Source organism: Rhinatrema bivittatum, chromosome 8, assembly GCF_901001135.1.
Source record: "Rhinatrema bivittatum chromosome 8, aRhiBiv1.1, whole genome shotgun sequence".
Lineage (NCBI taxonomy): Eukaryota > Metazoa > Chordata > Amphibia > Gymnophiona > Rhinatrematidae > Rhinatrema > Rhinatrema bivittatum.
Genome location: NC_042622.1, coordinates 38,606,932 through 38,634,841, shown reverse-complemented (window position 1 = coordinate 38,634,841; position 27,910 = coordinate 38,606,932). Strand labels below are relative to the sequence as shown.

The following is a 27,910-nucleotide window of genomic DNA, read 5'->3' as shown; positions in this document are numbered from 1 at the left end:
TCATTGCCTGACGAGAAAATGAATGCCATACATGACTCAAGCATGTGCTGTGTGCAAGAAAAGTTAAAGATCATGATGCTGGGGATAAGCAAGTTAAACATAACCAGACTGAGACGCTCTTGTTGCTTTTGTATGGTTTTAGCCCCATAGACCAGACTCGAGGCTCAGAGATATTTTAGAAATTTAGTAAAATGTTTATGGTAAATAAATGATTGCCAACAATATGAGTGTCTGGGAAGGAAAAGCCCAGGCTCAGCAAGTCGCTGGACACCCTTAGGCTTGTCCTTGCCTATGTCAAAATCTTACGAGGCTTATATACATTTCTTCATTTTCTTTGCCAAGTATTGATCTTTTCTAAATGTGTCATTGTGGCCTGGCTTCCTTTCCCTAGACCACCTGCAACTCAACATTAATTTTCTTTTTCGTGTCCAAATGTTTGTTGTTCTTCAGTACTATCGCCCCACGGTTTGTAGGAAGACGATCATCACTATCTGCACTTTCCTTTGTAGTTTGTTTCCACACAGACCACACATGTATCCCTATGTGGGCCATTCCCATGTCCTTCACTTTCTGCTGACCAGTCAGCATCCTACAGCTGTCCTTCCTGCTCACATGTATTTACACAAGGCTGCTTTGGACGCACTAGCTTTACAAGGCGTTTTGGACGCGCCAGCTTTACCCCTTATTCAGTGAGGGGTAATAGTGCGTCGAAAATGTGCGTCCAACCCCCCCCCCCCCGAACCTAATAGCGCCTGCAACATGCAAATGCATGTTGATGTCCCTATTAGGTATTCCCGCGCAATTCAGAAAGCAAAATGTGCAGCCAAGCCGCACATTTTACTTTCAGAAATTAGCGCCTACCCAAAAGGTAGGCGCTAATTTCTGCTGGCAACAGGAAAGTGCACAGAAAAGCAGTAAAAACTGCTTTTCTGTGCACCCTCCGACTTAGTATCATGGCGATATTAAGTCGGAGGTCCCGAAAGTTAAAAAAAAGTTTAAAAAAATTTGAAATCGGCCCGTGGGTTGAAAACAGGACGCTCAATTTTGCTGGCGTCCGGTTTCCGAACCCGTGGCTGTCAGCGGGCTTGAGAACCGGATGCCGACAAAATTGAGCGTCTGCTGTCAAACCCGCTGACAGCCGCCTCTTTTTACTGCTGGCCCTAATTTGAATATTTTAGTTTACTGAATTGCGCACTGGGAGAGCGGGCGCTAGCCTGCTCTCCCGCGAACTTTACTGTATCGGCCTGACATTAGCACACCAGCTTAATAGGACAAAAGTTCAGCAGTCAGTATTATACAGTTTTCTACCACTTGGCTAGATGAACATACAAATTTCCCATTGCCTAAACCAATTCCAGCTCCCTGCGCCTTATGTCCTTTATCCAACATCTCAACCCTACTCCAATCAGAATACTATGACGACTCTCAAACATAAGGAAGTTAAGGTTATGATATAAACAAGCACAGAACACTTGAATATCTGTACTCAAATTAAAAAAAAAAATGTTTCAGCTAAAATTCTATAGATATTGTAATACTGGAGAAGAATCAGAATTACCTGCAGATCATACTTTATGAGTTAAAAAAATCAACTTCAGCAGCAAAAATAAATGAAACACAAGTACCTAAATCAAATGAGTATCAGGTTATGTCACAGGGAACTAGAGAATGATAAACCACTGCCTTATGGGGATGACATTCCTCTCCCAATTGTAAGGAGAATGGAAAATGATTTATTACCTTTCAGAACAGATATTAAAACATGTCCAGAATATCAGACTACTCAGATTTTCAGTGTTCAACTAATAAACTATTTATAAAATCAGATTTTGATTTATCTTTGGTTTAGCGTCCTGACCTTATAAACAGTGCAGCTAGTTTCACTCACACTGATCCAAATGCGCTTATCAGCCATGAAGAGACAGTAAATTCCACCACAGGGATGACTCATCTGGCAACCAATGTTTGGAAAAGGGACCGCGTACTTAATGCTAAGTGGAGCATGAACCATATTTGTACAGTGTAGATCTAATAAAGGTTGGGTAAAATTAGGCATAAGGAGGTAGAATGATTTGTGAACTACTGAACAGTGTTAAAGTGACGGTGACAAAATAAGTCATGAAGCTTATGAATTCCCCTAGCTTGAGGCTCAGGAGAGCTAACCGTGCCTCCTCCCCACTGAGGATTGACTTTAGAAAGCATTTTTTTCCCTTTTGTCTAACAAAGCTCAGCCTCATCTTCATTTAAATAAGCAATGGAAAATGAGGTTTTCAATGGGGTTCTTATATTACTTCCCAGCATAGAGTAAATGCCTTCCAATCCCTCCCATACCAGACTTCAAAAGGCAAACAGCCAGGAAAGCCATTTTAAAACTGAGATTTGATCCAAAAAATGCTTTCCCTCTCCCCTGCACCCTTCTCCATGATTTCTTGGGGGGGGGGGGGGTAGGGGGAGGCACTAATCCACCTCAACCCGTACCCTAATTTCTGGGGGAACACCCCCCCCCCCCATGCCTATGGGTGTCTAAACTGTAAATCTGGCCCCGTTACCAATATGGCAGAAATTAAAAAAAAAACCAAAACAAAAAAAAACCTTCTGTCTGGCCATAACACTCCTCACCCCTGTACCGTGACTCAGTAACAAATTCTATGCTTGTCCTTTTCCAATTATCTATCACTTCTATTACTCAAATCTGTAATCTTCCAGTATGTTTGATATTTCTTTCCTTTATAGTTTAACACAATCAACTACAAATTATATATATATCTATATTCTGAATGTATTTTAGAGATAGACAGATAGGATATAATACATTTTGAAGTAGCTCATACCAGTTTTGACGTTATTACAAGAGAATCTTCTGAAATAGGGAAAGAAACAGGGCACTGGAATGATGCAAATGTGATATCAGTTCTGGTAAATGAAAGACAAAGGAACCAAGGAGTCAATATACTGCTTAAATAAGCTGGGTTTACTGTGCCTCAATTGGCATCATCCCACAAGCACCAGAAAACTATACTTTAGTCAGGGTAGAACATTTACATAGAATGAAAACCAGTAACTTTTCCAGATGCTGTAACTTACAATACATAACTTCTCTAACCGTACATAATTTTTCAAGGTATGGGGGTTGATAAGACTATAGCACATGCTGCCACATAAGATGACAGATGACACTGGTTTATACCGATAAGGAGAATTTGATTTATTCTTGTAAGTTAAGTACCAAAGCACATGTGCATTAAAGGATGCTATTTGACACTAAATTGCTCCTGGCAAGGTTGAATGAACTCAGTAGACAACTCTCCTTCCAAGATAAAAAACAAACAAAATGTATTAATACAAATAAACTATGCATGCAATTCTTTATCACATTTTATTGTAGGACAAAGCCTTTGGGTAAAGATGTACACTGTGAACTTGTTACTACCACAGAGAGGAAAGCAAAGAAAACCACAAATATTCAGCATCAGACTTCTCATAAAGACCATTCAATCTTATACGTTTATAGAAAAACAGGAAAGGAAGGGAAAAAAAGCAGTTTCACAAAGAGCAATCCATTCACAAGTCAATCTATCACCACACAGAGGCCTAATAAATTACAGACTTATCATTCAAGAAGGTCCTCTTCTAGAACCACTGATACAGAATAAATCATTTTAAATTTTACAGTTTCTCCCCATAAATCTTTAAAAAAAAAAAAAAAGATGGTGTGAATAGCTTCTACTAAGCAACCTGAGGCTTATGGACCTTGAAAACCAAATGGCTTGTGCAGTTAAGGAGTCCGTGCAAGCAGCATGAAGTTCAAAAGGTAATTCATAAAGATACATCAGGTCAAAAATCGTTAACTCTTCCACAGGTATATGTTCATACGATTGTTATGAATTGATTGTATTTAGTCTTTACCTATTTGGTTTTTGTTTTACTTAAGAGCTAAAGAGCTAGTTTTCCATCTTACATAAAACTAATTAAAAAAAAAATCAGAAATTAGAGATGTTAAAACACATGAATCAGCAGTCCAGTATTGTGCAGAGTTTTTTCATTCCTTATTGAACTGCAAAGCTTACAGGTCTGAAGTAAGATGGCCAACTATCATGCAGAAAAATCACAGGCTTCTTCTGGGAAAGCTAAGTTAATCAGATTGCATACAGTAAAACAAGTAGAAAAAATAACTACAGGCAATCTCCCTATTTTTCTTTTTCATTGTGTCATCCCAATCAGCATGTAATAGAGGTACTTGGAGGCCGTAAAAATAAATGTGGGCTTTTGGAGACGAGACCATTGTGCATGTATTAAACTAATTCTAACCTCACACGATGGCCGGAAGAGATGGCATGTGAATGGATTAAAATCTGACCCGACTACTCCTTTAAGTGGTGTACCGCAAGGATCGGTGTTGGGACCGGTCCTGTTCAATATCTTTGTGAGCAACATTGCGGACGGGATAGAAGGTAAGGTTTGTCTTTTTGTGGATGACACGAAGATCAGCAACAGAGTGGACACGCCGGAAGGAGTGGAGAGAATGAGACGGGATCTAAGGAAACTGGAAGAGTGGTCGAAGATATGGCAGCTCAGATTCAATGCCAAGAAGTGCAAAGTCATGCATATGGGGAGTGGAAATCCGAATGAACTCTATTCGAAGGGGGGGGGGGGGGGGGGGGGAAAGCTGATGTGCACGGAGCAGGAGAGGGACCTTGGGGTGATAGTGTCTAGCGATATGAAGTCTGCGAAACAATGCGACAAGGCGATAGCAAAAGCCAGAAGAATGCTGGGCTGCATAGAGAGAGGAATATCGAGTAAGAAAAGGGAAGTGATTATTCCCTTGTACAGGTCCTTGGTGAGGCCTCACCTGGAGTACTGTGTTCAGTTCTGGAGACCGTATCTACAAAGACAAGATGGAAGCGGTACAGAGAAGGGCGACCAGGAAGGTGGAGGATCTTCATCGCATGATGTATGAGGAGAGATTGAAGAATCTATATATGTACACCCTGGAGGAAAGGAGGAGCAGAGGTGATATGATACAGACTTTCAGATACTTGAAAGGTTTTAATGATCCAAAGACAACGACAAACCTGTTCCGTAGGAAAAAAATCAGCAGAACCAGGGGTCACGATTTGAAGCTCCAGGGAGGAAGATTCAGAACCAATGTCAGGAAGTATTTCTTCACGGAGAGGGTGGTGGACGCCTGGAATGCCCTTCCGGAGGATGTGGTGAAGACCAGAACTGTGAAGGACTTCAAAGGGGCGTGGGATAAACACTGTGGATCCATAAAGTCAAGAGGCCGCCAATGAAGAGTGGGTGACTCACCAGAATGACAGCTACTGCCTGGAGACAATACCCTTATTAAATAAACATACACATGCTTACTGTGAGTCCAACATCGCTCTAAGCTTCAACAGCAAGAGGAAATGTGGAAAAATGGATTTACACTCACAAAGAGGGGAGTAGCTGGCTTGTTACGGCAGTTACTACCCCAAACAAATGTGTCTGATACTTCACTTTCGATGCATATCCAGCATGGCTCTCTGCTTCAACGGCATGGGAGAAGACTGATACATCACGCATTTCCAGCATAGCTCCCTGCTTCAATAGCAGGGGAGAAGAAAAACAACCAATAAGGACTGTATAACATAGTCTGGGTAAAACAAATAAGCATGGGTGTAGCTTGCTTATTGCGGCGGTTACTACCCCTACTACCCCTAATCAAGCTAGATATTTCAATGGTGGGGGAGGAAAGTAAATAGAACCAAGAGCTAAGAGAAACAGATAAGTATGAGAGAAAAAATGTGTGAAGCTTGCTGGGCAGACTGGATGGGCCGTTTGGTCTTCTTCTGCCGTCATTTCTTTGTTTCTATGTTTAAGACTTACTTTAAATTTAATCGGACGCTGAGATTGCACGTCATTAATCTCTTTTGGCTCGTGAATGCCAATTTATTTAGTACAGGATTTGTCTTTCTGTGCCAGGCCACTCCCCACTGTGCTTCTGGGTCTCCAGCGCCACGAGTCTTCATTCTCAGCTACCACAGGTTTGTTTTTTTTTCCCCCTAAATTTTGTGCTCCCTCTCCTTCCTGCTGTTGCCATGATGATGCTCCGGCAGAGAGGCACAAACCACTGTCCCATGCAGAGCCTAGTGAAGGTACCACTTGCGAGTTAGCAAGGAGACTACAGACTTCCTTGCAAGCAATGTGACTGCTGTGTCAGTAATGTCCCCAGCCCCAGCTAAACTCAGGCATCGAGACAAGTCTACAGCAATGTAGGGCTGCTTGGCCATTGGGTCAGCTCCCTTTGTTTCTCTCTAAAAATCAAAATTTGGTACAATTCTAATCCTCTTCTCAATAGCATCCAAACACAGGCTTGAAGAACAATCTAGCCTTTATTTTTTTGTCTGGATTTTTTAATATTTAAATCAGCTTTTAAAAAAATGACACTCTACAAGATGAATTTTAAAAGAGGAGCGCGCGCCAGAATTGGGAGATGTGCGCGCATGCAGGACACGCAACTCCACCCGCTTTAAAAAACCGCCTACGTGCGCAAATCTGATGTGTGCACATCTTACGCGAATTCAAAAAGGGGCGTGGTGTGGTTATGGGCAATCTGGGGCAGGGCCGAGCTGTGCGTACAAATACTTAGGCACGCCCAGGTCTAGCGCTGTGTAACTTTCTTCTGCTACGGAGGAGGTGTAAGAATAAAAACTAAAACCAACAGCCATTCCTGAGGGGTTTAAAGGATCTGGGGTAACCGGAGGACCTAGCTCTACACTGGTGAAAGGAGTCATGGCATGGATGCGCACCGGTTATAAAAATTCCCCGACTTATGCAGCCAAAACCCGATCTGCTCAGTTGGGCGCGCCTACTTACAAAATTAGGCGCACACATACGCATGCCTAGGCTATTTTATGACACACGAGGGTACGTTATAAAATAAATCGCCGAGTCCCTGGAAGCACGCTCACGCACGTGCATATACGTGCGCCCGCACACCCCTCTGAAAATTACAGTCCGTGGATTTTAAAAAAAAAACTACTACTACTTACTGGGCTGAACCTCTTTTACTGTTTGCAAGCCCAGTCCTTTGGTGTGAGACAGGCCGGGGTGCACTCAGACCCACAGAGGGAGGGAAGGAGGCTGATAGTGTTGTGGCGGGCCGGTGAGGATCCTCTGAGCCACCCAAGCATACTGCCTGGACAGGGGGATGGTGACAAAAAAGAGAAAGGGGATAGGGAAAAATATACAGATCGTATTTGAAAGAAAAATCTGCATTTAATATTCCATTAACTCTAAATTTAAAAAAAAAATGTTCCCAGCCCGGGGGTGGTGGGGAGTCTCAGACATTGCTCCCTGGTGACATCTACTGCACGCACACCTCTGGAGGGTGTCATGGTCTGTGGCCCCTTACCAAGGACCGCCATGGTGGTGGTGGTGGTGCTGGGATATTATAAAAATGAAGGAGAAACTCCAGGTTATTGTGAATGAAGGCTAATGGCACCTTAGCCCACTAGAGGCCGGTTACAAGTCCGCTGAAAGCCCAAAAGGAGTAGGTGGAAACAGCCAGGCTTAAAAATACAATTAAAAATTATAAATTCAAGTGTTCTGAATGCACGAGAATCTATCAGAAACATCTGAATTAAAGATACTGCTTATATAGAAGGATCAGAAGAAAACAAGTCAACTTTTGAGGGGAAACAGACTGAAAAGGGGCATAAAGTGACCTAAACCTAATCCAGTGAGTGGAACAGACTACTACTGGCCCCCTATCTGCTTCCACATACAGTTTAAGCTCCTCTCACTCGCCCGTAAACACATTCACGCTGCAGCTCTATTATTTATCTTCTCTTCTTTCACCCTACATCCTTCATCTGTGCCTTTCTCCTCCACTGCTCACAATGCCGTACTTTCCACTTTGCTGCTCAAAACTGCTTTCAAATCTCAAGTACTTCTTTATATTACACCTCTTCCACACTGCTTGTCACATGTGTCTGTCTTGACTAGATTGTAAGCTCCTTAGGGCAGGGAGTGTCTTATGTGTCCCTGCACAGCGCTGCATATTTATTTATTTAGCATATTTTATATACTGAGGTATAGCAGAGTTGCTTTCACTCCGGTTTACAATTACAACAACCTGATACATTTAAAGTAATTTAACAGCAAAAACTGTAAAAACTGATATAGAACATTAGCATAAACATATCAAGATATACAATAAAATAGGTATAAGAAAAATCTGAGTTCAAATCATGTAGGGGACATCTGCTATAGAACAAAAAGGGAAGGATTCTGGGAGTCAGAAAGAAAGTTGTGTGTTTATGTTTAGTAGCGCTTTAAAAATGATAAATAGTGGTAGCAGTAGCAGTAATACCAATAGATTGGCACATCAAACATCAAAATCATTGCAGGTTAGGGTACCAACTGGCTGCAGATTCGCCTGATAGGGTTGATCCAGTTCTGGGTTTACTCCATTACATGCAGGGACTTGTAGTTCTGATCCTCCTATTGGAGTCCCTAAGAAAAGAGACTACAAGTCCCTGAGTGCAATTAGGTAAACCCAGGAGCAGACCACCCCAGTTAGGTGAATCTTGAGCCAGTTGGCAACCCTATTTATTTGATTTATATTCTGATTTTCAGGCACTGGGAGATGACTGTTCTCTCACAAAAAATCCCATTCTGTATCTCATAGTTAAACATTGAGCCCACCTGGCCTTCTCATACTTGAATGCCATAGCGTCTCCAGAACAAAGCTCTCCTTGGTGCTTTATTTCATCTACAGACTGACATCTCAGCTCAGAGAACATATTGCCAAATCCCTAAAGCCATTTTAAACAAGCTTTCATGCTCTCCTCATACGTATGCGCTTAAAAAAATCATTTAAAGTTGTTTTGCTTAATAAAATAATTGTAAATGCTGATTAGATTTCAAGTACCATTGTAAGGCAGCTGGGTACAAATTAAAAGTCAATTACCTAGCAAACGTATCATTTACAGTTTTCTAACCTAAGTTAAAGGCCCTATCAGATTCTCAGTAATGGGGTAAATACTCAAAGCTGGCCGTGTAAGTAACAAAGCCGGTTAGAATTTATCCACCTAAGCTACCATGTACTGTGTACCTATATATGCACTTAGCCAGACAAGCCCACCTGGTTAAGTTTAGACTTGCTCTATGAGGCGTCTACATTTACACGTATACTTATCTGGCTAATTCTGAATATCGGTAATTAGCTGTATAAGTTGTATGGCTAACTCGTTCCGCCCAGTACACGCCTACCTTTTGTGCGTGTAACTTTTAGCCGTATAAGAGACTTATATGGTTAAGCGGGAGCCACTGAACGTAAGCGTATATTCAGTGGCCATTACTTAGCTGCATAAATCTCGCTTATCTGCCTAAATAGAGCTGAATGTGCTTTGAATATTGGGCCCGATGTGTTTTAGTAGTTGCAACCAATGACGAGGCCCCTCTTGTAGCATAGCAATTTCTTCTATGGCCTATTTCTTTCAGCTCAATCAGAACCAGTGCTGGGACTCTGGAGGCATGAGTATTCATAAATACCTGAGGATTTTTCCCCCATCAGACCTACCTTCCCGCAATCTTAATAATGTTTTATGCTTTTAGCTTGTGTGGAATGATAGCTTGAGGAATATTGTTCACTGTTTGATTATTTTATCCAGTATTTTATGGTCTTAACTGTTAACAATGTCAAAGATGTTACAAGATGTTTTATGATGTTATTAGAGTTTAGGTTCATTTTTTAGGTTTGTTTTTTTTTTTTTTAGAGTTATTTTATTCAAACTTCTGTTAAGATACTTATGTTGCTAATCAGGTATTTTAGGCCTTATGTGTAGTAGATTTGATATGATGTTTTATTCTTGTTGTGAACAGTTACGATGGTCCCCTAGTGATGGCATATAAAACCAATTAAATAAATAAATATTCTTATCTGATCATTGCTTTCATCAGCTGGGTTAAACAGAACAGGGACAACCTGACAACTAAAAGCTGAGCAGAAATCAGGTCCCTTTCTACAAACTGATGAGAAGTAATTATGGGAAAATGAACCCTGAAGGAGTTGTTTTTCAAGCCAAAAGGATGCAGAAAATGGTCCAACAGATTTTGTATGTGCGAAGAAAAGGGACCTAGAAAACTGCCCTCCCATATAAAGCAAACCTCCTCCACACCCTGTGAAGTGCAAAAACTTGCTCAATATGGCTGTCAGGATAAAAACCAAGAGAATCGCACTTCAAGCCAATAGAAAGGAATGTGAAATGTATCTAGACCGATCGTTAGAGAGCACAGAAACACTGCCAAGCCACTAATTCCTGTAAGGACTGCTTGGGCTGGAAGGCAGCTAGCCAGCCTCAGAGATATGCGAGACCAGCTTGCTGATGGGAAAAAAATAATGAACATAGGACTCAAGTTGTAAAGAGCTCGACAGGAGCCTGCTTTTCTTCTCTGGAAAAAAAAAAGCAACAGATTGTGGAATAAAGCACTTTAAACATCACAGCACTCAAGAGGATAATTTTTTGAAACTCATCTGTTACTTAAAGCAGTAGTATAAGCTAAAATCCTCAAAATATCACACTGGCAGTTTCTGCTGCTCTTGCTTCCTTTTTGGTCGTCTTTGCTGCTGAATTTGTTTTCTTAAACTTTTCAATTTAAAATTCACCTATTATTGCTATTTGAAAAATCATCTTTCAAACCACTCTTCAGCTACCATCAGTACAATGTCTGCATGAGATTGATAGATTGCCAGCACAGAATTTCCTGGTAAATGCCATCTTTTGCTCATTTGAATTCTGACCTGCAGAAGAAAGTATTAGCTTTCAAAAGCTAGCCAAGAAATGTATTTAGTCCAATAAAAAGGTCTCTCCATATATTTGTGTATGTGTGTGTACACACACTTTGTTAACTTTTTATTTCTGTGCATTCAAGAGGGCTAACACGGCAGCCAAACGGCTCACCACAAAATGCTAAGGGCTAATGTAATAAAGCACATTAATACTATTGCTAGCATAATGTGCATAAAACGCCTGCATTATTGATCACGAGCAGTTAATGCAGTGACTAGCTTGGGATAGTTTCAATATACAATTTGTGAACCTCTACCAACTTCTCTCCCCTTACACCCCCCCCCCCCACAAAAAAAACAAGGGAACTCCGATCCTCCAAAATGGCTCTTTCCTCTCCTTCTCTGCCCGACTGTCCTTGTTCAAAACCCCATGCTTTCATCTATTATGCACCAAATATTTGGAACAAAAAGTACCTCTAACCCTGCACCCGCAGCCATGATAGCGCTCCCCCCCCCCCCCCCCCCCATGAACCTGAGGTAAGGCGTGGCTTTTCAGCAAGGCCTTCCCCCAAGACTCACATTTTTGGCCTGACTTCCTGAACTCCGTACAAGGGACTGTGTAATGCACAACACAGACTCAGCTGGGTCTTGAAACTATTCACAAATGGGTTTTCTGTGCTGAAACCCAATGCTACGTTGATTGAAAATTCTGATTTGATTGTAAGATGTACTAATGTCTCTGTTCATTTAAACTTATTGTAAATCCGCTTTGAGCCAATTTCGGGAAAACATGGAATATCAAATGTTCATATATAAATAAGTGATGCAGCAAAAAAGTGCGCTAAAAACATGCAAAATTTAAGCACAAATACATAACCATAACTATACCTCGGGGAGGTAAAGTGACATTTTTGTGATCCCTTCTAATTTACTGCCTGCAGGGACACATGCCTCCTTTGCATCTCATATTCGTATGAATGGCCAGTGCTTTCAGTTTAGTACACTGGACCCTTTACCTGGCAGGAGGCAATTATCAAAACTTGAAATCACAAAAATCTCTTCATAAATCAAAAGGTAGATTCTCAAAGTATAGCAATGTGGTGAGATAATACATTTATTTTATGGTACACTTGTAATTTAGTGTGATCTTTATGTCGGTTTATCTGTATGGCGCTGCATGACTAGGAGCACTTTATAAATGAGATGGTTATAGTAGCAGCAGCAGTAGTAGTAGTATAAAAAATATTTTGAGGCTTATGTGGCAATTACTTAAAGCAAAGGAAGGCAGCTCTGGTCCTAGAGTGCCACAAACAGGAATGGTTTTCAGGACATCACAAAAAATATGCATGAGATATGTTAGAATACATTGGAGGGCAATGCATGCAAACATACCTCATGCATATTCACTGCAGCTATTCTGAAAACAAGACCTGTTTGTGGCACTCCAGGATGAACAGTGCCTACCCTGGCTTACAGTTTATAAATAAATAGGACCCAAGTCAAATGTAAACAAGATTGTGTGCCTTTGTTAAACCTGATATTGGAAAATCAAAATTTTTTTTTTCTTATAAACCCAGAATCAGGACCAAAATGTTTTTTCCCTTCCCGTTGGCTGAGATTTGAATTAAAAGGTAACCAGACATGCAAAATCCATAGCCTCGCACATAACCAATAAAAAGAAAAATGTTTTGTTTGGCAAGACAGTAAGAACAGCAGCATTACGCTTCTAACAGACAGAAGCACTGGGGTAATTTTCAAAAGGATTTACACACTTAAAACTGGGTTTTACTCATGTAAATGCACTTTACACATGCAAGAGGGTTTTTGTAAATTGCTTGAATATATGCCATAGGTTTACTTGCATAAATGGGCTTTTGAAAATTGCTACGATAGTATATCACATTTATACGCGCAACTCCTTTCAAAATTACCTCCATTACCTCTTTATTGTACTCATGGATCCAGGGCTGGTAAAGCAACAATTCCTCAGTAGATGAAAGTCTGCCAATGCCTCTCCAGTAATCTGTAGTACTTGTGTGCCAAACTATTACCATGCAGTGCTAACCAACATCAGTCATCCAACATGAAGAGCCCAATACAATAGAATAAAAGGGCAAATATTACGATATGAACTTTTACATAAACATTTTTGGATTGCCTCATTAACTCTCCCTGTTTTAGTCTGGCATTGCTAGGGCTCAAGCAGTGTGGAAGCGGCCACCATTCCATTAAGAAAATAATTTACTCTTTAGAAATGTGTAAGAAACATTGTAAATGCAGTACTCATTTCCTCTGGTATCCCCAATATACTTTTTTTTTTAATGTTTTTACTGTAAGCATCCTCTTTTTCCCCCCCTGTAAGAAATCTGTGTGTAGAAGTTTTCCACAGGGTGTGAGCACTGCGTTATTTGGAGGTGGAAATCTTCTGTTTCATGAGATCGGTTTAGGATTCACTTTTAAGTCCTGATGCTACCGCTTGGTATAAGCTCACAGACCTCATGCCCCTTTGCAAGGTGGAGGAGTCTATTTTCTGATCTGGGCATCTCCTTGTGCCAATCCATTAACCTGCATGAAGTTAAGTTGCACCCAATTAAATTATATAAGACTTAAAAGAAGGCTCACACTTCTGCTCTGTGCTACAGATCATTATCCATTACAAAATCTTTGGAGTATTTTTAACTGTGTTCAGTAATTGCTAGGTTGTTCAATTAAGGCAGTATAATCTGTCTTTCATTCTGTTCACCTATGAAGGACAAATTCATGAAGGACATTTTGTATTTGACCAATACAAATCTGCTGTCTTTTAAGTTATGCTCAATATACAGCAATACAAGATACATTGAGGTCACAGTATCATCATAAATCTGTCCTGCCACTATTTGGCATCACCTACATAATTAAGACAAGGATAAAAGGCATTTCCGAGCTACCGCTATAGGAAAACTGGGATAAGTCTCTCTCTGGACAGGTTGACTTCCTTCTATTAGTTTTGTTTATTTATGAGGATCACTAGCTCTTTCATTTTTTCACTACAAGACTGTGTTTTGTTTTAGAGGAAAAATAGTGTTTGCTTGGAAAACCATGTTTTAGGGCCAGAGATCCGCTTTCATTTATCACGCCAGACCATGAGTTTTTAAAAAAGATAGTTACTGTGCTGTATATTAACAGCCTGTGGAAATACTACACATGCATACCTGCTTTATCTTACTTCCTGATACCATGCCTGCGTTGGAAGGTACATGCGACCTTCACTACCTCTTACCTTTCATATGAAAAACAGCTGAAGTCCATTTTAACTAATGGGTATTTTCAGTTAAAGCAACTTCGGAGGTCATGTGATGTGGTGAGCTGGGATAGACGCAATTATCCTTGCTCCAGGCGATATTCCCCATTCACCGCATGAAATCTGAGGCATCAACTTTAAAAAGTGAATTTTTTTTTTTTTTTTACGAGAAATAATCAGCTTATGTTGATAAATATATGCATACATCACCTCCGATTATGCCCTTGAAGGCTGGAAAAAAGGAAAGAGAAAAACCATGGGAGCCGGCTGAAAAGATGGCCACTGAGACAGAGAAACAGGTTAACATTCTGGGTAACCATGAGGCGGATTGCAGAGCTGACAGCGGCAGTAATGGCTGCTTTGGACTGCAGGCTAAGCTCCATTTCCAGAACTGAATTCAAAAATATCAGAATTTGGACTAAGATTGGAGGTGGTAGAAGGAAGGGCATCTGTACTTGATGACGCCCTAGCTCTCACTAGCAAATTGGTTTCTTTGGAGAGGAAATTAAAGCAGGAAGAAAAGCTGGAAAACCTTGAAAGCAGGTCTAGACGTAACATTAGATTTGTGGGGCTATTGGAGAAGGTGGAAGACCATAATCTTGTGGGGTTCCTGGAAAAATGGCTTTCCGAGGTCCTAAATTTGAGCGAGCTTTGGGCGAATCTTAAGACGGAGTAAGCACACAGGCTTGGAAATAAAAATGATGGTGAGTAATAGCCCGATTCCTTAACTGGTCCCAAAATCAAGTTCTACAATCTTATCACAGAATTTCCTATCAAGACAAGTCTGTTTGTTTATTTCTAGACTATTTGGTGGGGTGTCTCAACAGCGGAAAGAATTTAACCCATTATGTACAATCCTGGTGAAAAAACAGGTGAAATTTGCACTACGGTATCCTGCATGGCTCTGAAGACAAAACATTGTTTGACAATGTTTCCATGGCGAAAGTGTTTGTGGACCATCTGCTTTAAATGTAGGGGTTTTATTATTGATGGAAATACAAATATAGCTATCGGATTTTGATTGTTTCTTTGCTTAATTGTTTCTGGACAAATAAAGTGTCAAGAAGAATGTGATATCATCATACACCGGGCAATGGCGCTCTAATTGTAAGCACATCTTGGTTGCGTCCAATAGCTGAGGACAGCTAGACAGAGACTACCAAGTTTCAGCCCTGATGCTAATCCGTACTTAAGACACGATCTAACAGGGAGAGGTCAGAGCTATGAGATGACTGTTTGGTATGCAAGGGTAAAGTCCTCCCCCAATCAGGCAGTTGACTGGTATCATGGCGAATTATGCAGCTTCATATAGAGCCGTGCTGGAGGCAATCCCAAGGTTGTACATAAGTAAGCGGACTGATTACTAATGTCAGTGGGAGCAGAATTGACCAAGCATCAGGGACATACCAAAGATGACCCTGACGTTTCCTGCCGGTGAAGGCTATGTTTATTATTGGCAGGTAGGCCTGAGAAAAACGGGTATGGGGCCATGCTGGAGACTACCCCTATGTTTCATATTACTCCATTTTGAACTAGAACTTGGTCTGTAGCAATGGAAGACACAGACTAATAATATTCCTAAGCAATTGGGTAATATCTTTAAAAAAAAAAAAAAAAGACTAATGGTGGATGAAGGTACAGGTTAATCCATTCTTAAAGGTACAGGCCTGGATCAATTATACTGGTTTCTTATTAGTTTTAGTAATGATTGCTTGGAGCCTATATTAGGTACCTGACAGGGAGAGAGAGAGAATTTTGTGCCGAGTAGGCATACCAGTTCTCAAATTGTTTCATTCTAGTGGGGGATTGTATATATTATCTGACTGTGTAAACGGCGCTTCTCTGCTACAGGACACACAAGGATATCACAAGGAATTTAGTAAAAGCAAAGATAAATTTATTATTGCATATCCTTGGAAGACACAGACAGCCAGACCTTCAATATAGGCAGGGCATTGCTGTCTCTTCCAGTACCTTGTAAAAGTATACACAGAATGCCTGTGACGAGGATCACTTATGCAATATGACAGTGAAATAAGCTAACCTTCTTTAACCTGAGAACTCTCCACTCACATGAAGGTCCCTTTGTTCTAGCCTTGCTTTTGATGTCTCCTGTTTCTTCTGAATTTCTGGCACCCATTCACATGTCAGGGCATATCTCATGCTTTCTGAAGGAAGCCAAATTTGATTACAAAGAGATAGAGGGTTATTGGGGAATGAATGGGTGGGATTTTTAATGCTGGTGGGTTAGATGTTATTAAATTTATTAGAAGCCGACTATCCTATCCTTTAGACCAGCGGTTCTCAACCAGTGCGTCGCCAAGCACATGCAGGTATGTCACCACACTTCCCAGTCCCCCGCTGGCCCAGCTACTTCTCCTCTCCAGCGAAATGGAACGCTTCCTCCACCCGAGAAGAACACGGCAGAAAAGCTGGAGTCAGCAGCACTTGCAGCACGGTCTCTTCTTCCTGTCCCCATGGCCCGGAAAAGGAAATGAAGTGCAGCAGCCGCATGCGTGAGAAGAGACCCTGTTAGGTAAAGTCTCTGCAGAGTTGGGCTGAAGAAGACCAGCAGCGCCAGCCCGGAGCAAAATGAGGACCAATGTCAGCCCCTGCGGCCGATGGGACTCCTTTCTCGAGGCAGCGAGGGCTGGAAGAAGAGGAACCTGCTGCTACTGCTAGTTCGGTGGGGAAAGAGAGAGAGAGAGAGAGAGAAGAGAGAGAGAGACAGCATGTATGTAAGTGTGATTAAGAACCTGTTTGTGTGATTAAGAGTATATGTGATTGACAGCCAATGTAAGTAAGCGAGCTTGTGTGTAATTGTGTGATTGAGAGCCTATAAGTGAGAGAGCGAGTATGTTACAGTTCCTGGCCTGTCCCTCCTACCTGCTCCTCTCGCCGCAACCCAGCACAGCCTGCCGCATGGTTGCAACGGTGTCCTCCTCCAGTGTGGGGGGGGGGGGGGGGCTCTACCTAGGCACGCGTGGGAGGCCCTGCCCTTTAAAGGGGCCGTGGTGGGAAAACTCAGCCCGGCCCTGGAAGATGACATCACCTGGGAGGGGTATTTAAACCCCAAAGCAGTCTACAGCAGTTGCCTTTGCAACAGGTCATCTCCTCTGAGTGCTAGTTGCTGATTCAGACGTCCTTTGCTCCAGTTCCTGCCTTTATTCCTGCTCCTATTCCAGTCCCTGCCTTCATTCCTGCTTCCAGCCTCGTCCTTGCTCCCCAATCCCAGTTATCCAGTCCTCGGCTTGATCTCCAGGTTTGACCTCGGTTTGTCTTCTCATCTCTGCTTGTCTGCTGCCTGTCTCAACCCCTGGCCTGGTTCTCCATTTTTGTCTGTCTGCTGCCTGCCCTGGATCTTCTGCCTGAACTCAGTTTCGCTTCTTCGCTGCTTGCCCAGACCCGGACTGCTGACCCTGTCTCCGTTTTCCTCTTCATCTGCTTCCCTGAGGCACCCGCACCTAAGTCCTGCTGGCCCCGGCACCCAAGGGCTCAACCTGCGAGGAACAACGGCTGGTATATGTAAAGGTCCTGCCGGGTTGCCCTCACCAGCACCACCTCCCGGAGACTAGATCCATTGTGGGCAATCCCTCAGTGGTCACCACCACTCTCTCCGGCTCAAGGGTCCACAACCATAACAGAGCATGTGTGTGACTGAAAGGAGAAATTTGCAAACAACTCCCCCTCCTCCCTCTAATTCACAACAATCTCGGGGCACCTGGAAATTGAACATTTCCAGGTGGAGAACAGATTTAATCATTGGGTCTTTTGAAATATTTTATTGGTGTTTAGAAATTATTTATATGATTTTTTAAATTACTGGATATTCTATTCATCAGCTGTTTTGAAATAATCTGTTCTTTTTATTAGTATGATTTTACTACTATTGATTTTATATTTCTTGCTTTATTTTATGAGGACTGGTGATTTCTCTTTTTCCTTTGTTGCACTGTATACAGAGACTCTGGCTTGTTGTGGTTTCCAGTTCGGTTTTTGACTGCATGTTTCTATTTACGCTTTATGGTCTCTTTATTCTTTGTTAGGTGAAGGTCTGCGCATGTGATTGAGGGGAGGAATTCTGCTGCATTTGTTTCTGGGTAGGGCTCTATAGCACTCTGGCTTGTTCCATTTTCCTAACAGAAGTATTGGAGTTTTAAGGCCTGGTTGTGGTTACTGTTTGATTGCTGGAAGTTGGTGCTGTACTGGTATGGGAGGTTTACTATTTATAATATTTATGTTCAGAGAGAGAACTCTTGTTTTTCCCTTGTGTCATTCTTAACAATAAAAATAATTCAGGGTCCTTTTTTTTTAATTGCTGCCGCAGATTGTAATGAGCACTGTGTCACACATGCAAGAGCCATTTGTCAGGTGTGTCCCGACCGAAAAAAGGTTGAGAACCACTGCTTTAGACCGTGGTTGTAAAGAAGGGCAAGGCTGGGTATCTTGTTTACAATTAATATGAAGATTCTTCACAATTTTTTCATCATACCAATGAAACGAGTAAAGGCTTACAAATAATTTCTTGGAATGTCAACGGGCTAGGGTCACCCATAAAGAGGAAAAAGGTTTTCACGCGTTAAGTAAAAACCAGGCTACAATTGCATGCCTACAGGAAACCCATCTCACGGTGATAAAAGTAGTAAAAGAGGATGGGTGCAGTCTTGTTTTTTCTCAGCTGTGGTAGGAAAAAAAGCTGGGGTGGCTATATTAATAAAATAGAGTGTATAAATACAAGAGACGAAGGTGATGAGATCCAAAAGGGAGATTTATAATTTTTATTGGTATACTGAATGAACAAACATACACAATTTGTAGTTTGTCTGCTCACAACAATTATACTCAGTTTCTTCACTCATCTGGTAAAGGTTTCTTAGCTAATGCTCAAGACTTCTTGTTTTTGGCCGGTGATTACAACTGCGTACGTGATACCTTCTTAGATACATCTTCAGAAGCTAGAGGCCATAGGAAAATGAAGGGTAAAGAAATTGACTTCCTCTGCACTGAACTTCACCTAATGGATGTTTGAAGGGTTTTACATCCAGAAGTCGAAGATTTTACTCACATTTATAGCGTGTTTAGTTCTTCCTCTCGGATTGATTATATTTTAGTGTCTCAGATTTTCTTTTCCAATGTCTCAGGAATGGGAAATAGGTCTACCAGCCATTTCTGATCATTCCATGATATGGGTTGATTATAAACCAGTAGATTCCAGCCCAAGGGAGCACTTGTTGAGACTTTCAGGTCATTTGAGAGGGGACCCTGATTTTCACTCCTTCCCTCTGTAAGAAATGGAAGGAATTTGAAACTAACAAATTCTCAACATAAACAATCTCCCATTCTTTTTTGTGTAAAGTGGTTCTTCGGGGGGGGGAGGGGGGATGACAATCTCTTATATAACTGTTCGGAATAAACAGATATAGAAGTTGGTTCTACAATTAGAAGAGAAGCTAAAATTGGCAAAAGACTGATGGGTGCAGAAAGGTTCAAAAGATACTGGGAAGAATATAAAATTATTCGATAGTTTGACTATGGTGCTACACCAAAGAACAACGCATGCTGAGGAAATCAGAGCACAATTTTTTTTTCGTTTTGGGAACAAAGCAGGGAGATTTCTAGCAAATACGGTGAAGGTGTAGAAAGGGAAGACACACTGAAAAGGTAAAAAATAAAGGTAATATAGTATCCAAAAGTACAGACAAATGTGAAGCTTTCAGGAAGTTTTATGAATCCCTATACATGGAGGATAGGACAGGGGGTGTAGTGAAGAAGATCAATTTTTTTTCAGGACTTACAAATCCCTTCTCTCTCGGAACAAGTGGAATTTTTGAATTGGCCAATACAATCGTTTGAAATTATATATGTTATTAAATCTAGCAAATCATGAAAGGCACTGGGGCCTGATGGCTTTTCATACGACTATTATAAGATCTTGAGTAAACAAGTGGCAAGCCCTATGGTGAATTTTTTCCTGGGGATCCTTATGGTGATCGATTTCCACCGGGCTTCAATAAAACAATTATTACGATGTTGCCTAAGGCAGGGAATATCTGCTGTCCCCGGCTTCCTAGTGACTGATTTCCCTCTTAAATTGTGATTTGAAAATTGTTACAAAAATTTTAGCAGATAGATGGAATGACCAAGCTCAGTCTATCATCTCCCCTAATCAAGTAGGTTTTGTTAAGGGTAGAGCTGCCTGCTCTCATAAAGTGAAACTTAACATAAGAAATTTCCATGCTGGGTCAGACCAAGCACAGCATCCTGTTTCCAGAGGCCAAACTAGGTAACAAGAACCTGGCAATTATCCAAACACTAAGAAGATCCCATGCTACTGATGCAATTAATAGCAGTGGCTATTCCCTAAGTAAACTTGATTAATAGCAGTTAATGGACTTCTCCTCCAAGAAATGTCCATCTGTAAATCTAGTAACCTGCAAGCTGTAGCGATAGACCGATTCAGAAAAGGCCTTTGATAGGGTCTCAAGGCCATACATGTTTTCAGTTTTGTGAAGGAATGGAATTGAGGGGGACTTTTTAAGGTATATTTCACTACTATATCCAATATTATTGCTAATAGATATAAATCAGAGGATTTTAGTATCTCTAGAGGGAGTGAGGCAGGGGTGTCCTCTCTCTCTCTCCCCTCTGCTGTACATAAATTTCCATAGATCCCCTGTTGAGGAAAATTAAAATGGATCCCATGATTTAGGGTTTTAATAAGGGAGGGTGTATTTAAAATAGCGGCTTTTGCCACTGATGTCCTTGTGTTCCTTACAAAACCACAGGAGTCGATATGGAAAGTCTTATGACAAAGATTTTGGAACTTTCACAGGTTTGAAAATCAATCAGGATAAATCTGAGGTACTAGATGTTCTCAGCTCCTTAAAGGGTCAGTGGGTTGGAGAATTTCCATTACGTTGGTTAGAAGGTGAAATGAAGTATTTGGGGATAACGATCCCTTCTGATATAAGTAGAATCTATGAAGTTAAGGTTAAATCGCTTATGCGAAAAATGGAGACTTCTCTTCAGAAATGGAGGTATATCCCTCTCTCGCTAATAGGTAAAATCCATCTCTTGAAAATCAAGGTTTCCAAATGCTCCCCATTTGGCATTATACATCAGATGTAATAAATAAAAAAAGATCAGCCAATTTGTCTGGTCTGGTAAGAATGCGAGAATTTCCTTTGATCTCCTAATGAGAGATTCCAGGGGCGGGGTCTGAGATTTCCAAACTTCAGAATGTACAATGCGGCCCGTATGTTGCAACACCTTTATGACTGGATATTCCAAACATCTAGATACTCAGCGTTTGAGTTGGTACAAAATTGGTTGAGTCCCTTCTTTGAATTCGTTGATTCAAATTCCAGACAAGGAGGGACAAGAGACATTAAAGATCACTTATTGCTGTCTTCTTGCTGTGCCACTTGGACCTTCCTAAGTAAATCCACACAGAGTAGGAACATTATCTCCCTTTATCTCTATATAGGCGAACCCTCAGTTTTTCTGGGATGAGAGTATCCCATTTTTAAAAAAAAAAATGGGGTTCAAAAGGGCTTATACATATTTGTCATTTCTTTGTGGGTGATTTCCAGATTATACAGAGTTTTCAAGAATTACAAGCCAAACATGAGATTCCATAAAGATTTTTATGCATATCTACAGGTGAGACATATACTTGAACTGCTTCAAAAGAATCCTGAATTTTATAAATCAAGGTTATTGGAAGAGGTTTTAGAGAGCAGCAGGCATGAGAAACCTTTTTTGTCCTAGATTCAATGCAAATCCAACTCAGTGTTTCTTTGTAAGAATTACAGCAGTTTAAAAAAAAAAATACACAAGATAACTGAAAATTTAATACTAAGGGAAACAATTTAAATTTCTGTGTCAAATGTACATGTCCCAGAACAGAGCATTTTATGCATTGAGTAAAACACCAATTTGTCCAAAGTGTTCCCTAGAGTTAAGGGATTATTCTTCATGGCTTCTGGCAATGCATCAAAATTCAGGAGTTTTGGTCCCAGATTTGAACTTATATCGAATCCATTTGGCAACGCCGCTTACACAATGACCCCAAATTTTGGCTTTTCGGAATTTATGAAAATTTCTCTCCAGTTACAGAGACTAATACGATTTTTCTAGACAAAGCCTCCCTTGTTGCAAAGAAAACTATATTGGGCTTCTGGATTTTATGCGATAGTCCTAATTTGGCTCAATGGAAAGGGAGGATGAATAAACTTTTAATGTTTGAATATCTAATGATCAAAGAGTCTTCTCAGTCTTATCTAGAAATCATGACTGATTTGGCAAGGTCTTCCCCCGCCCCACATTGAGATATACAGTTTTTAAACTGTAAAGATCATTAATTTGGGCACTTAAGTCATTTTGTGTTTCTATTACTTCCCTACTAACTTCGGCTTCATGTAAATTGGAGCCTGAACTGGAGATGTGTGTAGATATATGGCTCCAGGCACAAACATTGCAATATATTGTCAATCCAGTGAGTAAATATCTAACTTTCAAGATGCATGGTTTGCTCTCCTTCTATATGGCTAGATACATGAGGTGGTCTGTCAGATCAATATAAGAAATCATTCTAAAGGGTTATACTGGCACTTAATTTACACATTTAAATTGTACATTGGGGATTTTTCCACTTGTGTTTAGGGAAAGGGGGTTAAATATCAGACAGAGAATTGTATGTTCCCCCACCTGTTATATTCTTTAGGTCTCTCTTTTGGATGTTCCTTACATACTAGATGTAAATGGTGGACATCAAAGGCTATGTACTTACTTTGTTTTGTTTTTCTCCATTTGATAGAATCAATAAACAGGTGTTTAAAAAAAACAAAAAAAAAAACCCGCACCATTTGCAACCATTTTTAAGAACAATCAGATTTTCGAACAATCGTCTAAGCATTTGTTCTTACTTCTCTAGATTATGGGAATTCCATTTATTTGGGGGGTTCCTAAATCTCAGATGTGAGCAGTTCAGCTGCTTGGCTGGTTTTGAAGGCCTCGCAAGGAGAGCACATTACCTCATTTCTCCACAGGCTCTATTGGTTGCCTGTGGAGCAAAAGATTACGTTTAAGATCTTGACACCCTGTTTATAAATCTTTGAATGGGAAAGTCCCTATCTTTTTGTCTAATCTGTTTAAGGAATATATCCCTATAAGAGCTTTACGTTTTGCTGGTAGTCATTTGCTCAAGTTGCCACCAGTAAATGCAGTATATTTACAAGAAACAAGACAACAGTCATTGTCCATTGCGGGGTGGGAAGGGACTATGCTTTGGAACAACTTGGCTGATGAGATACGTGCCTTGACTGATAACTTATTCTGGAGAGAATTGAAAACTGATTTATTTAAAGAAGCATTTTAGAGTATGATATTTAGTCTGTTAATTGTTTATTACTTTGTATCTGTATTATTTTATGTTTCTGTAATCCACCTTACATTAAAATATTTATATTCTGTCTATATTAAATAAAAAATATCCTCACTGATCACCAATGGAGCACTTTCTGCAGCAGCCTTCAAACAGCAGCTGGGGACATGATGTAAAAAAGGAGTAAGGGAGAGAAATATCAAATTGTGTGTTTGGTTATATCTTTTCTGATTTGGCTAAAAAAAACCCCAAAAAAAAACAGATTAACTTTGACAGAACAGGGAAAGCAAATGTTGCTTACCTGATGTAACAGGTGTTCTCACAGGACAGCAGGATGTTAGTCCTCACAAATGGGTGACATCGAGGATGGAGCCCACCACGGAAAACTTCTGTCAAAGTTTAAACAGAACTTTGACTGGCCCCTACTGGGCATGCCCAGCAAGGCACTGACCCTGCAGCCAGCAGGGGTCTCCCTTCAGTCTGATGTTCAAAGCTACAGGCAGTGCCTAGAAAGTAAAAACAAAACAAACCCAACACCGCGGGGTGGCGGGCGGGTTTCGTGAGGACTAACATCCTGCTGTCCTGTGAGAACACCTGTTACATCAGGTAAGCAACATTTGCTTTCTCACAGGACAAGCAGGATGGTTGTCCTCACAAATGGGTGAGTACCGAGCTGAGGATGTCCTGACTTGCACCAAATGCACCCAACGACGTGCAACAGGCACTACAATTGGGGTGGAATTTGGTAAAGGGCATCCGCACCCTACCGGGAAGGTGGAAGGGTGTTGGTACATCACGTTGGAAAAAGGTTACGCAAGACAGATTGGCCGAAGATGGAGTCCTGTCTTCCAGCTTTGTCCAAACAATAGTGGGCTGCAAAGGTATGGAGAGAACTCCAGGTTGCAGCCCTGCAGATGTCAGGAAGCGGCACCGATCGAAGGTGTGCCACTGACGTAGCCATGGCCCTCACAGAGTGTGCTTTGACACGGTCTTGAAAAGGAATGCCCGCTTGCTTATAGCAGAAAGCAATGGAGTCCGCCAACCAGGAGGAAAGAGCCTGCTTACCCACAGGTTGTCCTAACTTGTTAGGATGGAAAGAGACAAATAATTGAGTGCTCTTCCTGTGAGCAACTGTACGGTCTAGATAAAAAGCTAGAGCTCGTTTACAGTCTAGGGTATGCAGAGTTTGTTCCCCGGAGTTGGAGTGGGGCCTGGGAAAAAAGATAGGTAGTATTATGGATTGATTGATATGAAACTCAGAAACTACCTTAGGTAAAAATTTAGGGTGAGTGCGGAGTACCGCCCGGTCCTGCAGGAGTTTAGTGTAAGGCGGATAGGTAACTAGGGCCTGTAATTCACTAACCCTGCGAGCTGAAGTGATAGCCAAAAGGAATAACACTTTCCATGTGAGATACTTTAACTCACAGGAGTGCAGAGGTTCGAAAGGAGGTTTCATTAGACGACCAAGAACCAGATTAAGGTCCCAGGATGGGGCCGGAGGCCGTAAGGGTGGCTTCAGATGGAGCAAGCCTTTAAGAAAACGTGTTACTAGGGGTTGTACTGAAATAGGGACACCCTGTACACCTTTATGGAAGGCGGCTACCGCACTGACATGCATCCTAATGGAAGAGGTTTTAAGACCTGATTCAGAGAGATGCCATAAATAGTCCAAGAATTTGGAAATTGGACAGGAAAGGGGATCAAGGGACTGAGAAGTGCACCATGATGTGTACCTTTTCCATTTGTATGAGTAAGACTTTCTTGTGGAAGGCTTTCGTGAAGCTATCAGGACTCGAGAAACGGAATCTGAAAGGTTGAAAGGCTGAAGGACTAACCTTTCAACATCCATGCCGTCAGGGACAAGGCTTGGAGGTTGGGATGGAGGAGGCATCCGTCGTTTTGAGTGAGCAGATGCGGGTCCTTTCCCAGAGGAATGTGCCTGCGGATGGAGAGATCCTGGAGTATTGGAAACCATACTTGGCGTGGCCAGTAAGGTGCTATCAGGATCATGGTTCCTCCGTCCTGGCGTAGCTTCACGAGAGTCTTTGACACAAGAGGAAGTGGGGGGAATGCGTAGAGCAGACCGGTTGTCCACTTGAGGGAGAATGCATCCCTCGGCCGAGAGTTCTGGCTCCGAATGAGAGAGCAGTAATCGTCCACTTTGTGGTTCTGAGGGGACGCAAAGAGGTCTATGCGGGGAGAACCCCACTTGTGAAACAGAGAGGTCGCTATCAGAGGATCGAGTGACCACTCGTGCGGTCGGAAGACACGGCTCAGCCGGTCTGCCAATACATTGTCTACTCCCGGCAGGTAAGTGGCCCTGAGGTACATGGAGTGGGAGAGGGCTTCCGCCCAGATCTGCGCAGCTTCCTGACACAGAAGGAAGGAGCCTGTGCCTCCCTGCTTGTTTATGTACCACATGGCCACTTGGTTGTCCGTCTGGATTAAGATTATCTGATGAAAGAGATGATCTTTGAAAGTGCGGAGCGCATAGCGGATTGCTCGAAGTTCCAGGAAATTGATCTGGTGTTCGGCTTCCTCGTTGGACCATAACCCTTGGGTTTGAAAGTTGTCCACATGGGCTCCCCAACCGATGTGAGAAGCGTCGGTGGTTAGGATTACTTGCGGATCCGGTGGAAGAAGGGTAAGCCCTGAAGGAGGTTGACATGAGTCGTCCACCAGGTTAAGGATAGGCGCAGCGCTTGTGTGACTGTGACTATGGAGGACAGAGGCTGAAAAGCTTGAATCCATTGGTGTCGTAGAGTCCATTGTGTTACTCTCATGGCTAGTCGGGTCATGGGAGTGACTTGAACCGAGGATGCCATGTGTCCTAGGAGAATGAGGAACTGGCGAGCCGTGGCCGTGTCTTGAGACTGGAGCTGGTGAGCTAGGGACATGAGAGTTTGGACCCGTTGAAGCGGAAGGTAGGCCTTTGCCTGTAAGGTGTCCAAGTCTGCCCCAATGAAAGATAAGGTTTGAGATGGGACGAAGCAAGATTTCTCGTAATTGACAAGAAACCCTAAGGAAAGGAGTGTGTTGATTGTCAATTGTAGGGAGGACCGGGCAATCTGAGGGGTGGAGGCCCTGATTAGCCAATCGTCCAGATAGGGGTATACGTGGACACCTTCCTTCCTGAGGAATGCTGCTACAACTACGAGGCATTTGGTGAAGACTCGTGGAGCAGATGCCAGACCGAAAGGCAGTACTCGGTATTGATAATGGTCGCGGCCTACTAGAAACCGCAGATATTTGCGATGGGATTGTGTTATCGCAATATGGGTATAAGCTTCCTTGAGGTCGAGGGAGCATAGCCAATCCCCTTTTTGCAGCAGAGGGAGTAACGTGCCCAGGGTTACCATCTTGAACTTTTCTTTTTGAAGGTACTTGTTGAGGGCCCGAAGGTCCAAAATTGGACGTAGCCCTCCTGACTTCTTTGGAATTAGGAAGTACCTGGAGTAAAATCCCTTGCCTCGTTGAGAGGGAGGGACAGGTTCTATAGCATTTGATTGCAAAAGGAGGGATACTTCCTGTTGTAATTGAGTGAAGTGGCTGGATAGACTCCACGCTTGAAGAGGCGGGGAGTCTGTCGGAAGAGTTATGAAATTGAGGTGGTAACCCTGTGCGATAATTGCCAGCACCCACTGGTCTGAGGTAATCCGTATCCAATGCTGTAAAAAGTGGCACAGACGACCCCCCACAGGGATGTGGGGGAGTGGGATATGGCATGTGCTCCGTGTCGGGAAGTCAAAGGCCTGCCGCAGGCCCGGGAGGTGGGGCTACAGCAGGTCTTTGTTTCCGAGGTTGGCGTAGCTGAGGTCTGGTGGAGGATCGAGCCGGACGAGGCCTAGTCGACGGAGGGTAATAACGACGTGGCCGAAAGAATGACTTTTTAGAGTCCTTCTTAGGTGGTGGTTTGGAGGATACCTCAGATGGAACAGACGAAAGTTGTTTCAACGTCTCGTGGTGATCCTTCAATTCCGCCACAATCTGTTGAATCTGTTCTCCGAACAGATTGTCCCCCAAGCAGGGTAAATCGGCTAGACGATCCTGGACCTCTGGGCGAAGGTTGGATGATTTTAACCAAGCCCAACGTCTGGCTGAGATGGCAGTAGCTGAGACTTTCGTGGAAGCATCGAAGATATCGTAGGCCGTTCTGATCTCGTGCTTCCCAGCTTCAAATCCTTTGTGAAGGAGGGCTTGAAGCTGTGGCTGGTATTGGTCCGGTAATGTGTCAGCGTAGTCCTGCATCTGTTTAAGGATAGCTCTGTTGTATTGAGTCATATAAAGTTGGTATGAAGCTATGCGAGATATCAACATAGCCCCATGATACACCTTCCTTCCCACACTATCAAGGAATTTGTTGTCCTTGATAGGGGGAGTGGAAGAGTGTGGTTTTAGGCGCTTGGCCTTCTTTTGCGCAGACTCAACTACAACAGAGCGATGATCCAGTTGAGACTTCTGAAAT

General features: G+C 42.2%; 1 protein-coding gene across 3 annotated transcripts in view; it reads right to left on the bottom strand.

Moving 5' to 3' along the window:
- STK4 (serine/threonine kinase 4) overlaps nucleotides 1–27,910 on the bottom strand; it is a 183,483-nt gene that overhangs the window by 32,246 nt on the left and 123,327 nt on the right. The window contains exon 11 of one of the 3 annotated variants that reach the window (XM_029611089.1): nucleotides 18,985–19,342. The exons of the other annotated variants lie outside the window; for them this stretch is intronic. Within the exon in view, the coding sequence (XP_029466949.1) occupies nucleotides 19,301–19,342 (42 nt within the window). The 3' untranslated portion in view covers nucleotides 18,985–19,300. Of the gene's footprint in view, nucleotides 1–18,984; nucleotides 19,343–27,910 lie in introns of those variants that run through there. 3 annotated transcript variants of the gene reach the window in all.